Source organism: Rhopalosiphum padi, chromosome 4 (assembly GCF_020882245.1).
Source record: "Rhopalosiphum padi isolate XX-2018 chromosome 4, ASM2088224v1, whole genome shotgun sequence".
Taxonomy (NCBI): Eukaryota; Metazoa; Arthropoda; class Insecta; order Hemiptera; family Aphididae; genus Rhopalosiphum; species Rhopalosiphum padi.
In genome coordinates this window covers 38,296,806-38,312,158 of record NC_083600.1, presented here as the reverse complement: position 1 = coordinate 38,312,158, position 15,353 = coordinate 38,296,806, and the positions used below count along the sequence as shown (strand labels likewise).

Here is a 15,353-nt window from a genome sequence, read left to right as displayed (position 1 = left end):
GTGGCGGGCGGTGCAGTGGGCCGGCGGTGGTCGCGCGCGCCACGTACACACATTATTATTATACACATATACGCGGTAGTGTCGTCGGCGGCGCGGCGGCGGAGGGTGCGAGGGTGAAAAAAAACCCCGACGAAAAACACACTACCGTGTCTGGCGGCCGCAGCGGTGGTGACGGTGGTGGTGGTAGCGGCGGCGGTGGTGGTGGCATTGGTTCGGCGGCGGCGGCGGCGCGAGGTGGGGACGACATAACACGAGGTCCCGTCGTCCGCGTGCGGAATATTTCAGTTGTGCCGAGATCGGTGACGCGGTTTGTCGCGTTTTTGGTTCACCTTTTTTTTTCCTCCACTTCTCTCACGCGACCGCCGCCACTCGCCCCCCCATCCGCCACCGCCCGACGACCCTCTGACGCGTCGAGCACTGCACATAGTGTGCGTTATACAGTCGCGCCGGTTCGGCTACCGTCGGCCGCACCGCCGCCACCACCGTCGCTGATCACGCCTGCCAAGCTCGATCCCGCGCGTGGGCCGTCGTTTTTCCCGACCGCGTTTTCGGTTTTTTCGTTTTGGGTCGTTTTTTTATTTTTATTTTTATTTGTTTTATAATTTTTCGTCACTCTCCTCCGATCACTTCGGTGACGAGTCCGTCGCGGCACTCCGTGCGTCTTCCTGCTATAGTGACCGCTAACAGTGATCTCGTTAACCGCCGACCGAGTACCATCACGACTACTGCAGACAACATGGCAAGTATAATAATATAATAGAACAATTATATATGCAACCTTCTCAGTGCTCGTGAACTATAATTTTACATCGTAACTTTTTTTTATGTTTTTAAAACCTAACTTTAAAAAAGTTTCAAATGCGTCGTGTTCTATTTCGCAATAGGTTTAATAGGCCCGGAGACTCGAGTGATGTTTATTAAGTTTCTAGTTTTTGTTTTACGAAAACACAAAACCCCATCGGTCGTCGATTGCATATCATTTAACTATTAATTATATTATTATAATACGATCATTTTTTGATTACACTTAATTATTTTTATAAAAGTATTTTCTACGAAAAACATATTTCCGATATTTTTAAAACTCTATACTATATAACGATTTGCTTATGTAAATAAACCAAATAATCAAAATAGCAATAACTTTTTTTTCAATTTAAAAATGTTAAACATATGTTTGTGTACGAAACGTTTCCGAGGTAATCATTTTGGGACGCAGTAAAATTAATTAAAAAGGGGTTGAAAATAAAAACAAATAGTGAAAACTTGTTGATAGCTAATTTTAAGCTGAACAATAATGCTTAATGCAGTATCTACGTATCTATCATATATATATACGGAGTTTTTACATACAATTAATTTTAAATAATGAAAAATTATTTAAAAAATAAGGTTATCGATGAGACGTGTTTATTCATTAAATGAGGTTGTATAAATGCAATAAATTTACAAATTATACATATTTACGGTACAAATTTTTATATTTGTATTCAACATTATAAATCGATCTAGCAATTTTCGAAATATAGATTATAAAGTGATAATGAAGGATATTATAAGGGTAGATGTTATTAAATTTATTAGTACATATATCATACATGCACGCACTGTATAATACTTGCAAGGGTACCTACACGCATAATATTATAATTATAATTATTAACACTAACATTATTGGGTCTTTTTTGCGCAGGACATCGACGCAGTGTACCAGAAATACGTGGCGTGCATTCTCGAGGATGTGCGTGCAATCCATGGCAAGGAGATGGTGGCCACGGGCAGCCCGTCCGTTTTCTGCTCGGTGTTACCCGGCCACTGGCGGTCTAACAAATCTTTGCCGATACCGTTCAAAGTGGTCGTGCTGGATGAGGTACCCGACGGCGCGGTCGTCGTAGTACAAGCCGGAAACGACGAGAATCCGTCGGCCGACATGCGGAACTACCGAGCACTGTCCGCCACTGGCATCGCCGTCTTTAACGACCTCCGATTTGTTGGTCGCAGTGGAAGAGGTACGTCTATACAAAAATAATTTAATAACTATTATCCTGATAATTCAAACATCTCGATTAACGCCTATGAAAGTGTAGATGTATCTGCGTACGCTACGCATCGATGTACTTAATATATCAAAAATTTCAAGTATATTTTCAAGTACATCAATACATGCATTTTGAACGTTTACGATTTACTATTTCAAAATATACATAACTTATATACTATTTTAAAATAGCTATTTAATAAAATGTATTAGTAAATTTATAATACTTACAGTTTTTATTATTATTATTATTTAATCTTACGGTCGTAAAAATTTGATTCGCGATCTTATATTTTTATTATATAGGTATAGTTTAATTTCCAATTAGATACATAAAAAATAATAAAATTATATACTTGAGTGATAAACATTTTATGTATAATTTATTGTTGCGTTTATTATAGGTAAGCTGTTAACACTCACCATCACAGTTCAATGCAAGGACCAAGCAGTGTTAGTAGCCAACTACGTAAAGGCCATTAAAATCACTGTCGACGGACCAAGGCTACCTCGATCAAATCATAGAGGTAAGTGTTTTATTTAATACAAATATTATTGTTTGATTTAAAACACATAATATTATATTAACAGAATTTATATGAAACAAAATTTATTAAAATCTAAAATGTAAATGTACGATTGATTTGATTTTAAACTAAATTTTTCGGCCTCGTTAATTTTTTTAACACTCCCATCATACGATTTATAGTACAATAGTTATTATATAGTGCATATAAAAACAAAAAATAAATATTGTTTTATTCCGTTTCTTTAAATCGGTGCAATTTTGAAATGAAAAAAAAAATAATACTTCCACGATAATACTTTTTACTCTCGTAATTTTAGATTAAAACTATATACATATACAATATACATACGTACAGTTGACAATGGTTTCTCCGTTCCCCTCGCACTTCGCAGTCATTATGACAAACGGTAGAGGGTTAAAGACCCTTTTGCTTTCGACACGCGGCCCGAACTCGTTAAAAACATATATTATTTTCCCAACTTCGGGTTATTTCAATGAAGCACCATTGATCTTTGACACGAAACGCGGGGAGAAAAGATTTTCATTTTTGTTTACTGTTTCAATACGCGCACTATTTTCATGTATAAAATATTTACTATGATTTAGCGACGTAAAAAATGCGTGCAGTATAGTATGGAAAAATACTTGCAGTTGTTTATGAATATTGCCACGAAAATCGAAAAAGCGAATAGTGCATTATTTAAACTGTCCAATGGTAACCTATACTGTATATAAATAATAACATTTGTAAATAGTTCCAATATAAATTGATATTTTTCAACGGCTATTTACATTTTCCACCCGTTATAATATGTATAATGGTTATAATCAATTTAGCCCGGCAAAACATAATATAAACCGAAATTGGCGTTCTATTTAATTTTTTTACTGTATGCGACTCTTCTATACCTCTACCTCGACCAGCATCCATCACGCCGACTAATTAGATTAATTAGATTACTGTCCATTTGCCGTAAAACTGTTGTGACACGCTTTTGACATTAAATTTCGATACATTTCGAACTGTTTATTGTAGCACATGAATATACTCAATATTATTCGTAGTAATTTTCTATTTAAAATTGTTTATTAGCGTAACAAATTACAATAATATATATAGTATTGTAGTACGTATCATTAAAAGTATAATTAATATAGGTACTAAATTAAAACCTATTTGGCCAAGAATAAAGTTTACAATTATTGTTAACCAATAATAAGTACACTAGACACGTATTATAATATTTTAAAATGACATTTTGGTGTCCGTAAACTCTTTGTTTTATATTAAACTAGCCGTTAAATTAAAAGTAGCGCTAAGTGATATAAATGTTTTTCAAAGTTTAGTTTTTTACTGTAAAACAATATCCAAAATCACTATAGAGATGCTCAATTTTTATATCTTTGTGTTAGTTGACAAAAATATATAAGTATTTTAATTTTTAATAGATCTGCACACGATATATTATAGAACCTATATTGTAACGTTCTTTCTGTATATTCCTTTACGAATTTGATGCGTGTTATAAATTATATTTACCAGTAATAAATTATAAGATATACAGAAACATAGGTGGTATATTGTGTTGTATATGTTAAATTGTGTTATGTTAATTATTCTATTAATATACTTTTACTTAACATATAACGTACATATGAAGATAAGTAATTAAGCACCTTTTCGTGTTGAACATATTGTAGGTATTTTATTTACTAGTTGAGTAGTTATAGTATAGTTACTAATAAAACCAAAACCCGAAAAACGTAGACTGTTTCGTATTTATAACATTTATATATATGGGCATTATCAAGTTTCGAGAATGTATAAAAACTCCGCGATTGCTACCGACTTGAGTTCCGGTCGGAAAACGCTGATAAGCGAGGATTTAATGGCCTGCGACCGTTTTCTCGTATATGCTCTTGGGCGGATATTACAGTCGCTGTCCGAGGGTAGTTATTCTCATGTATTAACGTGTAAGGGTAGGAAAAGTAGGATGGTATGGAAAAATTGTCCAAATGCGCAAATTCCATTTCCGAAGTGGAAAATACATTAACATACGCTATATACACGTATATGTCGTATACCCACGCACACTCACTCACTCACGTAAAAAAAAAAAGGTATAGTGTGTCAAACTCATTGGGTTGCAACAACGTTAACGAAGGTACGGAAAGACGTCACAGTGAACACACACAAAAAAAAAATACAAAATGCCTAAAAGGGTTTTTGTTCATATGTGGGATTATCTGGTAGTCGTCGTGGTAGTGCATTAATCATCCGCTGGTCTTTCGCTGGAAAGGTTATATATATATAGCTTATACATAAAATGTATATGTATATATTATGTATGATACATACATATATATATATAAGCGGGCGGTGTAGATAATGGAAGACACACATGCACATACACACACACTCACGTGACGTGAAGTTGATTGGGAAAGCCCTTGCGTTTTTTTCCCTCTGTTCGGAACCCACTCAGTTTTTTTTTGCGTATTAACGCAATTAACACAAACGGACATAACTGTACATGGATAGTTTCGGATTTTTTTCAGAGCAAACGTTCCCTTCGAATTGATTAAGTAGTCTCGGGAATGCTTAATGAATCCGTTCGTGCATTACCCACTTCATCCACAACAATGACCGTTATTTGTATCAATCGATTGTTTTCTCGTTTTTTTTTTCATATCATATATAATATTATATGTATAGATATGTATACGCGTTTGGAATTGACCATGTGAAATCTACCCTCTCTCTTCCAGTCACGTAATATGAAAAGCAGCCCCTTTTTAATTATTTTCGCGCTTTTACCCGAAATCACTCCAACTGTCCCGAGGGTTTCTCGTGAATAATATATTACACAAAGGATGTTATCGATTTCATACACATGACTTTATGTCCATACGACAAGTTTTAAAATTTAATTGGGATTAAAATATCTGCTCATATTTATAAATATGTTATATACGACTACAAAACTATATAGTTCTTATATTCTTATATAAGTACAGTATTACTTTCTTTTTTCGATGAAATTATTTAAAACTAAAAAACGAAAAGATGATCATCTCATAATTGGTGTATATACTACATTGAATTCATTGGTTTAAAATTATATTTTAATATAAACCATACATACTATAGTACTTTTTATATATTTATGCCCTAAACGTAATTTTATTAATGATCGTTTAAATAATATATCGACAGGTATTATACACAAACACAACTACTCGTAAACGTTTATCAATATTTTACGTGTAATTAACTATACATTATACAATGTATATAAAGTATAGATATACCCATATTACTTTGTAGACGTATAACTGATTAGTTAATCTGCATAATTATGCTTTTAATGGTTCGCTTATCACTGTGTTTTTTGGCAATTATCCGATAAAACCTCACGAGTCACGACAGATATATCCACGAATCATACGTTGAGATATTCATTTTCACTGACGTGACATAATAACAAGAGGTAACAAACTGTTGTACGGAAACGAGTGGAGGAGGGTTGGGAAAGTATCCTGTCGCTTTACTGTGTACAATAGAGTTCACTAAAAAACGTCCCTTTAACGCGGACTCGCACACACAATAGTTCCCGGTTTAGTCGGCTATTGTAACCCGTTGGCAGAAAGGCAGGCGGTGGAGTGGAAGGATGACGTGCACGGTGGTGGCGGTGGCGGTAGCAGCGGTGTGGTGGTGGTAGTGTCGAACACTGCCAGAGGGATGGTTGACCGAGGGGTTGAGGGGTGAGGTTTACCCGAGTAGTAAACATTTGGCCATAAAACTGACCCTCTTATGTCCCACAAAAGGGGTAAAAATTACAATAGATTTCGGGGAGCAGAGGGATTTTACGATAAGCTCTTGGGGCTTAACCCGAGCCCCATCCACGTCGACCACCCTATTCACAACGCATGCATCATGCCTTATGCCACAGCATCGGCCATTAAAATCCGGTCGGAGAGAGTGAGTGAGTGAATGAGTGAATGAGTGAGAGAACGATGGCGAGAGAGTGGAAAACGAGAGAGACCGAGTTCACAGTGGCATCCGTTAATAATTTAAAGCGCAATTAAAATCGATACTGCACGCTACACGTCAAAAAAAATGTATTTCACTCCCGATTTTTATCAATAAAAAAAAAATAATTACCATATATGGCTGATTAGCATAACAAATTTAACTTTAACTGCATGCCAGTTCCCATCGGAAACAACGATTTATTTAGCTAAAATCAATTCCAATTCAAAACTATTAAAATTAAATTATTTTTTTACAGTTTATATACGTAATAACGCTGAATTAATACCTATAGACTATATAGTATTATCATTTGATCTGTACATTTATATTTATCGATAACCAACAAACGTTGTGCCGTTCATAATTTTAAACAATTAAATGTTAATGTCATTAAATATTTTTTGACGTTTTTTAGATGTAATCCATGGTTACGGTGGCATGTTCCCGATGCATGGTCCCCTGCCGCCTTACGGCATGATCATGGAGTACAAACGACTACTGGAGGGCGCAGCGTTGCCGGGGTCGCTCAACTACCAGTACATAGCGGCCAATTACTTCCAACTTCACAGTAAGTGTACACGAACATTTATATATACATATATACTATTATTATTATTATTGTTACTGTTACGCGCGCGACGTGTATTATGTATATACGTATATACGCGTATTACAGTGTAACACAGGACAGAAAAAGGGGTTTTATTTTTTTATTTTTCGTCACCCCTAGCCGTCCGCGGCACAGTTCAAACGAATGAGAGCAAATCGAATTTTCCATTTGAATAGGCGATTCCGAATAACGTAAAAGAAGAACGAGGAAAAAATCTAATCCCGTTTGACAAATCGCATATGTACACATAATACATAACAATATTATTGAACGAGGCGTTTGGAATAAAAATTAAAAATACTTGTATTGGGACCGGAACCAGACTTGAACCCATATTTCATTTTATCAGAGTAGGCATACGAAACCGGTACCGATATATGGTGACCTTTTTCAACCTCAATACATCATTTTTTTTTTTTTTTTGCATAAATGTCAGTAGCGTACTTTTTATAAATATACAGAAACTTTTATGATGTACATAATATCTTACTTTTTATCTCACCTTAACTGGTGTTTTATTTACGCTTTAAAAGACCAAAATTTCTATAGTATCATATACTTGACTACTCATCACTTAAACTATCCGAGCTCCGTTAAATGTGTAATTAACACACATAGAATTATAATTATTATTTAATCACAAAATATTATAACATAATAATAATATTAAAACGCTTCGAAAAAGTTCTAATTTTCATCCTGTTTTTCTATTTTCCGCAGACGCCATGGAAGCGTCGCAGATGTATTGCGACATGCCGCCCCAGTCGGCGTTCAACTTCGCCGGCTACAACGGTCTACACGGTTTACCGCCTACGCCGCCGAACACCGAGGAAGATCCGACAACGGCCGCACCGGCGGCGCAGGACGACTGCGGTGGCGGAAGTATCGTTCCCACGAAGCGACAACGACACGCTGCCGAGTCGGTTCGCGCGGTGGCCACCACGGCGGCCGCGGCCGCGACCGCAACCACGACCTGCCCCGACGACCGACTCCGGTCGGAACCGTGTAAACGGCCTAAACGCGAGTCAGCCCCCAGCCCGGATATCGACATCGTCAGTGTGGGCGGCGTCCGGTCATCCAGTCCGGAAGTGCAGCTCAAACCCCGACAGGAGAAGATCTGGAGACCTTACGGCGCCACCGATGAATAGCGTCCGAAGCACACCCCTGTAAATAATATCGTCGCAGATAATAATATTATATATTATATATATATCGTGTTATATTATAACGCAATAATGTGTAAAGAATCGATTTTTGGTTCTCGTTTGTTTTTACTGAAATAATGTTTCTTGACGATGTATATAATATATTATTGTATATTATTATATGTATAGACAATCAACCGAGCATTTAGGTTATACGATTCAATGTTGTGATATTAGCTTTTAGGTTTATAAACTATTATTATTATTATTGTATTAATATTTACGTCTAAAAATGATTTTTTTTATCAGTACCCCGGGGCCTTTTTTTTTATTGTAATACATAATATATACGTCACATAAAATATTTAGAAATTTCCAAAGTATAACCGAAGGATATTCTATTTGCCCTCTTTCGGGTAAAAAAAACCAATGACAAAAACGTTTTTTATACGACTTTTTATGACGTGTGCGTACGTCGTTTATGAAATCGTTTTCCGTTTTTGTGATAAATATATATATATATATATATATATTATGTGTATAGTCTGTTATACTAGCGTGTGAATTTGTTAAACGAAAAATGCATATAAATATATATATATTACATAATATATACGTACATTATATATTATGATATTGAATTTGAAAACAGTCGTTTCGTTTTTTTTTCACATATTATGTCCTGCTGTATTATACAATAACACTATTATGCCGTCGCTCCGTCCCCGCGGACTTTGCCACGGGGTCGCGGCGCGGCGAGCGACTTGCCACGGTGATGTTGTCGAGGTCTCCGATGCGGTGTGGTGCGCGTGTGGGCTTCGTCCACCATCACCCCACAAAGCGCAGAAAATAGGGATTTCGGCAAACCCCCTCTGAGGGTTGTCGTCGTCGCTGCCGCCACCGCCACCGCCGCCGTCGCAGTCCTACATAATATGTTCGTCGTGAGTCATATAATGTATACACACACACACACGCTCGCAAGCGCCCGTGCAGACACAATGGTGTACGCCTATATATACATATATAATATATATACACATTACACAGTGATGTGTGCAGCAGAGGGACCGCCGCTGCTGATTCATGATAAATAAATCTGGAGTATAGGTCCCTTGTATTATTATTATCGTTATTATTATTATTTCGGAGAGCGTATAGCTCGCGCGCGCGGTGGTTGTGTGTGAGTGTGTCGAAACCGAGGGAGCTGACGTGCAGCAGCAGTAGCAGCATTCGCGTATTATAAATTGTATATACGCGCAACCGCGGACGCGCAGCGTTCACGAGATATTTTTTCACGGCGCGCACACCACGATAATATTGTAATTTGCGTGTGCAGATTGTCCTTCAGAAGGAATTGGCTGGCCCTGACCTCGAGTTTTTAGTACGTTTTGGAGGCTCACGCACAAAAAAAAAATTAGAAAATCTATTTCAAAAGTTAGATATTAAATTACTAGGTAATTCATACCTTTTAAAATTTTTAATTTAACAGTGAAATAACGAAGGAATTATACTTGGAAATAAAAGTAATGCAGATATAATCATATGATAAACGTATGAAGCATACTTATGATACAAATATGGCAGGACAAAATCCTGGGTACAGTAATATTTTAAGAAAACCTTTTATCGTCCCATTTACCGTTCGCAGTCTTAATAATTTGCGTTTTAAAAGTCTAGAGGTGTCGTCTATATACCAGCTGCTATGACGTCGTTTTTTATGCAATTCAAAGAATAACCATATTTTTTTCTGAAAGATGGACCATTAATGTTTAGAATCTATAAATATAAAAACAGTAACAAAAATGTATAAAAAAGACATTCATAAAGACATACAAAGACATACCATTGTATATGCTAGGCTTTACAATTATTATTGTTCTTGGCCTCGAAAATCTTAAAAGCGGCCCTGAGCTTGCGGGAGAAAAGCACGGCTCGATGATGTTGCTTCATATGTGCGCGATTAATACTTATTTATCATGTATGATTATATATTATTATTATTATTATTATTATTATTATTGCTTATATACTCGTACGAGTGTACGACTAGAATGTGCTTGCATATCATAATATATTGTATCCGTTTTGTAATTCGCACTGCAGTGTACAAGTACACTGCACGGGACGCGCATTTATATTATATAATATATAATAGGGAATTTTCGGAAGACTTCGACGGGCCGACGACAGATAAAACGCGCGAACAATGAGCACGCTCCGTGATTAATGGGTCAACGGCGGCGGCGGTGGTTCCGTCGTAGTTTTGGCGTCGAGAGTGAAATCGTTTGCTTCTCCGGATGTTCGCTGTACGACTAGCGTATACCTATTTAGAGAACACGCTCCTGGGGTGGGAGAAATCGAAGGGAAAAGGACGCGAATTGGTTTTCCGTTTCTATACTCGTATCTATATAACAATATACACACGACAACGATTATATTATGTATATTACTCAACGTCCGTAACTATATAATATAATATATCGAGTAAACGCGCACTTTATGTCATGTCCGTCTCCCTAAACGATATTTTACGGACAAAAAATACGAATAAAGCTGTTATTGTAATGCGGTCGGCATTCGGGGACCTAATTACGATATAAAGATTTTAGTTCCTTGTGGATAAGTTTACCGTGCTTGGGGGTTTGTGCACTTTTTAAATTGGTTTTTATAAATAAGTAGGCGTTTGGTAATTTTTAATTAGTAGGTACTCCACGACTGCTTGCAGTGTTGGAAGATCACTGCTATTAATAACTATGTCTTTGAGTATATTTTAATGTTAATGAAGAACGTCTAACTGCAGACTTCTGTAGGTCATTTTAATAATATAATATAGCAATTTAAACAGAACCAAATGTGTAGAGTGTGTATATTGTATGTCTGTCAATTCTATACTACGTGTATTTAGTGTGTAATTTATTTATAGAGTGTAAAAAAATTACAAATGTTACAGTGTATATTACCATGACGTCCGTGTCAGTTAATATAATATACTGGCTATGTATCAACTTCGCTGGGAAAAGGTAAAGTACATTGACATAATATATTTAGTATTTATGCAACAACTCAATATTTGTATTTGTTCTAAAAAATGTACAGAAAAAAGGGAGTTCTTATTTGAAAAACAGAAGTTTTTATCTACACAAGATACTCCTCAAGTGGCTTAAGTAGAAAAAAAACCCGATAATTTAAAATAATATGATCTTAAAATTTATCAAAAATCGAGATTTGAATAAATGTATTATTAAATAAAAAAAACGAGGTGGACATGCTTTGTGATTTACACTGAATAGCAAAACAATCAAATATGAACAAATTTCTTTGAAGGTATAAATAGGTATCTATATAATTATGTATACGTAGTGTATTGTGTTATTATTCAATTAGAACTTCAAGTATTATATAATGTATAAAGTTTATCAATACAAAAACCATTTACCTGTACATTTACAGCGTTCTGCAGTGATTACAATATTATACAAATACGTTATTATTAAATTTTTTTTAATTTTATACTTTATTCACAATTACATTTTAATTAAATTGTCAGAAAAAACAATCTAAAATCTATATAGGCTTGTCAAAATATTTTAAATTATAACCGTAAACCATCATTGATGCAACATAAGAGCATTATTGGGAATGGAGTATTTATACTATTTAATATACCGTTTCTTACTTATAGAGCTGGACAAAATTGAACATTTTACAATGAACCGAATTCAATTTCGAAAATAGATAATATTTATTAAACTTTTTTCTAGGTCTAAAGGGTATCATTTTTAAAAATAAAACATTTAATCAAAAATCTACCCTCGCCGTCACACTCATGATTCATATTATTTTCAAAATTATATAGGTAAAAATAAAATAAAATATTATGAATTAAATAAAAGTAAGTAATAGATATTATGATAAACAATATAAAAAATTGTATTTAATTATAATCAATTTTGTGTATTGTAATATTAATACACTAAAAAATAACAAATAAATAATTATTATTATACAATTATTTAAGCTTAAATATAGATAGTTATTATATACATGCAGTATTATAATTTATAATTAATGATAAATGATACATAATATTTTTACTTTTAAGTTTGATAACAGGTAAATTGACTTTATTATCAAAGTTTACATCATAAAATATTAAAATGATTTCCGCTTAACGCAAATTTACTATATTTACGTTAATAGAAAGGATACAACATATGTGGGTATGACGTCCTCTTAAAAAATACGTATTGCAAGTTTATTTTTCAATACTCAAAAAAAGTTACCTCTACACATAATATCAGTTAACAGCCTTAAACAGATTATTGGACGTGTTCGAAATCAAATCTCCACTACGGTAATATTTATCGGTTTAGTGTCCTCGAAAAGCGGCTTTCGGGAACCGACCGCGGAAAACGTCATCGCCCGTAAACCACGCGGTGGCGGCAATCACGTACAGTGGTGGCGGTAGCTGTCGTAGGATGAGGAGAAGAAGAAAGGGGAGAAGAAGGACTCGTAGGTGCGGAAAATACACGTGGTATTATTTGCTCGTCGAATTTCCCTAGATTTTTGTAGAACCACTTGAATGCAAAAGCTATACAAACAGCATACCCACCTGAATACGACATGCATAATATAATCATGAATACAGAATTTATTATAATACTGTAATAATTTTCATAATGCTAACCCTAACTCACCCTCCTTATTTTAATACTACATTTATTCACATTCTATAGTTTTTAAATTGTCTAAGTCAACTTAAAGTTTTCAAACAAGTAATATAGTATAAGTATACAATAATAAATATATTGTATACCGTTTGCAGAGTAAGTACGTATTAAGTATAAATAGCCTACGATGACATAAACTTATTTTTTTATGATAAAATCAAATTTTGAATATTATAAATGAAAACAGCAATTATTTTTTTTTTTTGAAAATATAGGTATGCACTGCTTTAATTGACATTCTAATCAATAGGATATAGTATAGGTATATAAAATATTATTGGTTTAAATAAAATATATAAAACATAAAGACTTTCATATTTTGAATTATTTAAATCAATATTTATAAAAAAAAAAAACATGTACCTACAAAACTTATCCAAACCACAATGTAATCCAAGTATAATACTTAATTATTTGAAAATACGGGTCTTTAAGTAAATATAAATACTCGAAAATTTCTAAAACCAGAATTTGAATAAACGAGTAGAATCAAAGGTCTAGATGGCAATGACCGCGGTGATGCAGCTTGGTGATTCACTATAGGTATAATATGTATATATAATACTGAGCGCGACGTACAGTCGTTAAATCGAAAAACCGCTCGTGGTAGAGGGGGGGGGGGGCACGAGTCGATGCGATGCCTGCAGTGCCAATATATAAATATAATAATTTACCTCTGTGGATTTATATTGCATATATATAGCATGTACCTATGTTATGTTTGCTGGAGGTTCATGCCGCGTATATGAATTACGAACAGTATAATATTATATTTCTATATTATATTTTATACACAGACCCACAAAGGTCGGCCGCAACGTGTTTGTTTAACGGCAAACAATAAAAAATTGTATTAATAATCGCTGCTATAGCGCGTGTACTATGTATACATGTTGTGTATACATTTCGTGATGAACGCAGCGTACCTACAGTGTTTATAAACGAAAAAAATAACGTTCAGTCGATCGCAATTCCACTCCCGTTTCCGAACATACCGACCGATCAATCGGCGTTGTTAAATGTTAACATATTAATACATAGGTAATATAGTAACAAAAATAATAATCGTTTAAACATTTCTCGTCCCCTGCTCATCGTTTTGTATATATTAAAATGTGTGTGTGTGTGTGTATGTGTATGATAGCATTGCGGCTGTTTTTTCCTCCGCTAACGAAATGGCCGGTTTTTTAATAATAATTGAAACGTCACCCCACCGAGCGTTGAGCGAAACGAACGCGACTCTATGATATTTATTATACCTACGTATAGAGCAGTGTGTGATTTTTCTTTTTTTTTTGTCGTCGTGAACCAGCCATCATTTATTATATATAAATATATACCAGTGTATATTTACATCAAGCGTGTAATATTAGATAGGTATGTATACGAGACATTGTTTAGAAAGAAATAAAAATGGATAATCGTTTAAATTTTTAAAAACTAACAAAAATGTTAACGAGAGTAAATTTGTACAACTCAAATTATCATTCATGTGTGTTCTCTACGGTTACCTATCGGCTATCGCATAATTGAGTTACCTATCGTTGAAATGATAAAATAATGTAAATTCATCATGCTACCGTTTCTATAAAACAGCGTTATTAACTCAGAACACAGAGTAAACTATCGAATTGTTCAATAGAAACATTTTAATGTTCAAACTTTATATTCTATCGAAATAAATGTTTTTAATAATGGTCAAGAATAAAAATAATTAACAAACTATTCTATACGTTCAGTCTTACAATTTGTTTTGTGTCCTAACCTAAACTATTAACGTAAATAAACGATAATATAAAATAATTTAGTTGAAAAACATTAAGTTCTACAGATAAAATATTTTGTCGGTTAATATTATTTTTAGTTTTGACATTTCGTTTACTCATTTTTTTATTTTTGTGTTCTGAATTAAATGTATATTACAGGAAAAGAAAATTCATTTAAACAACAACAAAAAAGAATGTGTCGTAATTTTGAAATTCAAAAATTATTTTTTTAATTGATATACAATAATATTAATGATATTATATATATTATCTCATGATTCATGATTATTTTATTGTTGCCTCGGTGAACTAATTTATTTGATATAAATTGCATTGATTATTAGCACCTATTAATAACTCATTAATAACTCTTTAATAAATTATCGACATGCATGGATGTTTGTGAGCTTTAATTATTGAGCACTGTAATAACTACTAAATCTATAAATAGATAAGTGGATTTTTAAAAAAAATTATTTAAATACATAGCGATGTTTTA

At 34.1% G+C, this 15,353-nt stretch overlaps 1 protein-coding gene across 1 annotated transcript; it reads left to right on the top strand.

Annotated features, from left to right (window-relative positions):
• The first annotated feature begins 236 nt into the window (after window positions 1-236).
• Window positions 237-9,009, top strand: LOC132930107 (segmentation protein Runt-like). Its single transcript, XM_060995778.1, has 5 exons — window positions 237-739; window positions 1,694-2,009; window positions 2,443-2,565; window positions 7,019-7,171; window positions 7,934-9,009. Exons 1-5 carry the CDS (start codon window positions 737-739, stop codon window positions 8,359-8,361), a joined length of 1,023 nt encoding a protein of 340 aa, XP_060851761.1. The 5' UTR covers window positions 237-736; the 3' UTR covers window positions 8,362-9,009.
• The last annotated feature ends 6,344 nt before the right edge of the window (window positions 9,010-15,353 follow it).

Excerpts from the sequence above, each read along its gene's own strand:
- LOC132930107 (XM_060995778.1), top strand. Across the intron at positions 2,566-7,018 it reads ACCTCGATCAAATCATAGAG|ATGTAATCCATGGTTACGGT; the intron begins GTAAGTGTTTTA and ends GACGTTTTTTAG. Across the intron at positions 7,172-7,933 it reads CAATTACTTCCAACTTCACA|ACGCCATGGAAGCGTCGCAG; the intron begins GTAAGTGTACAC and ends TATTTTCCGCAG.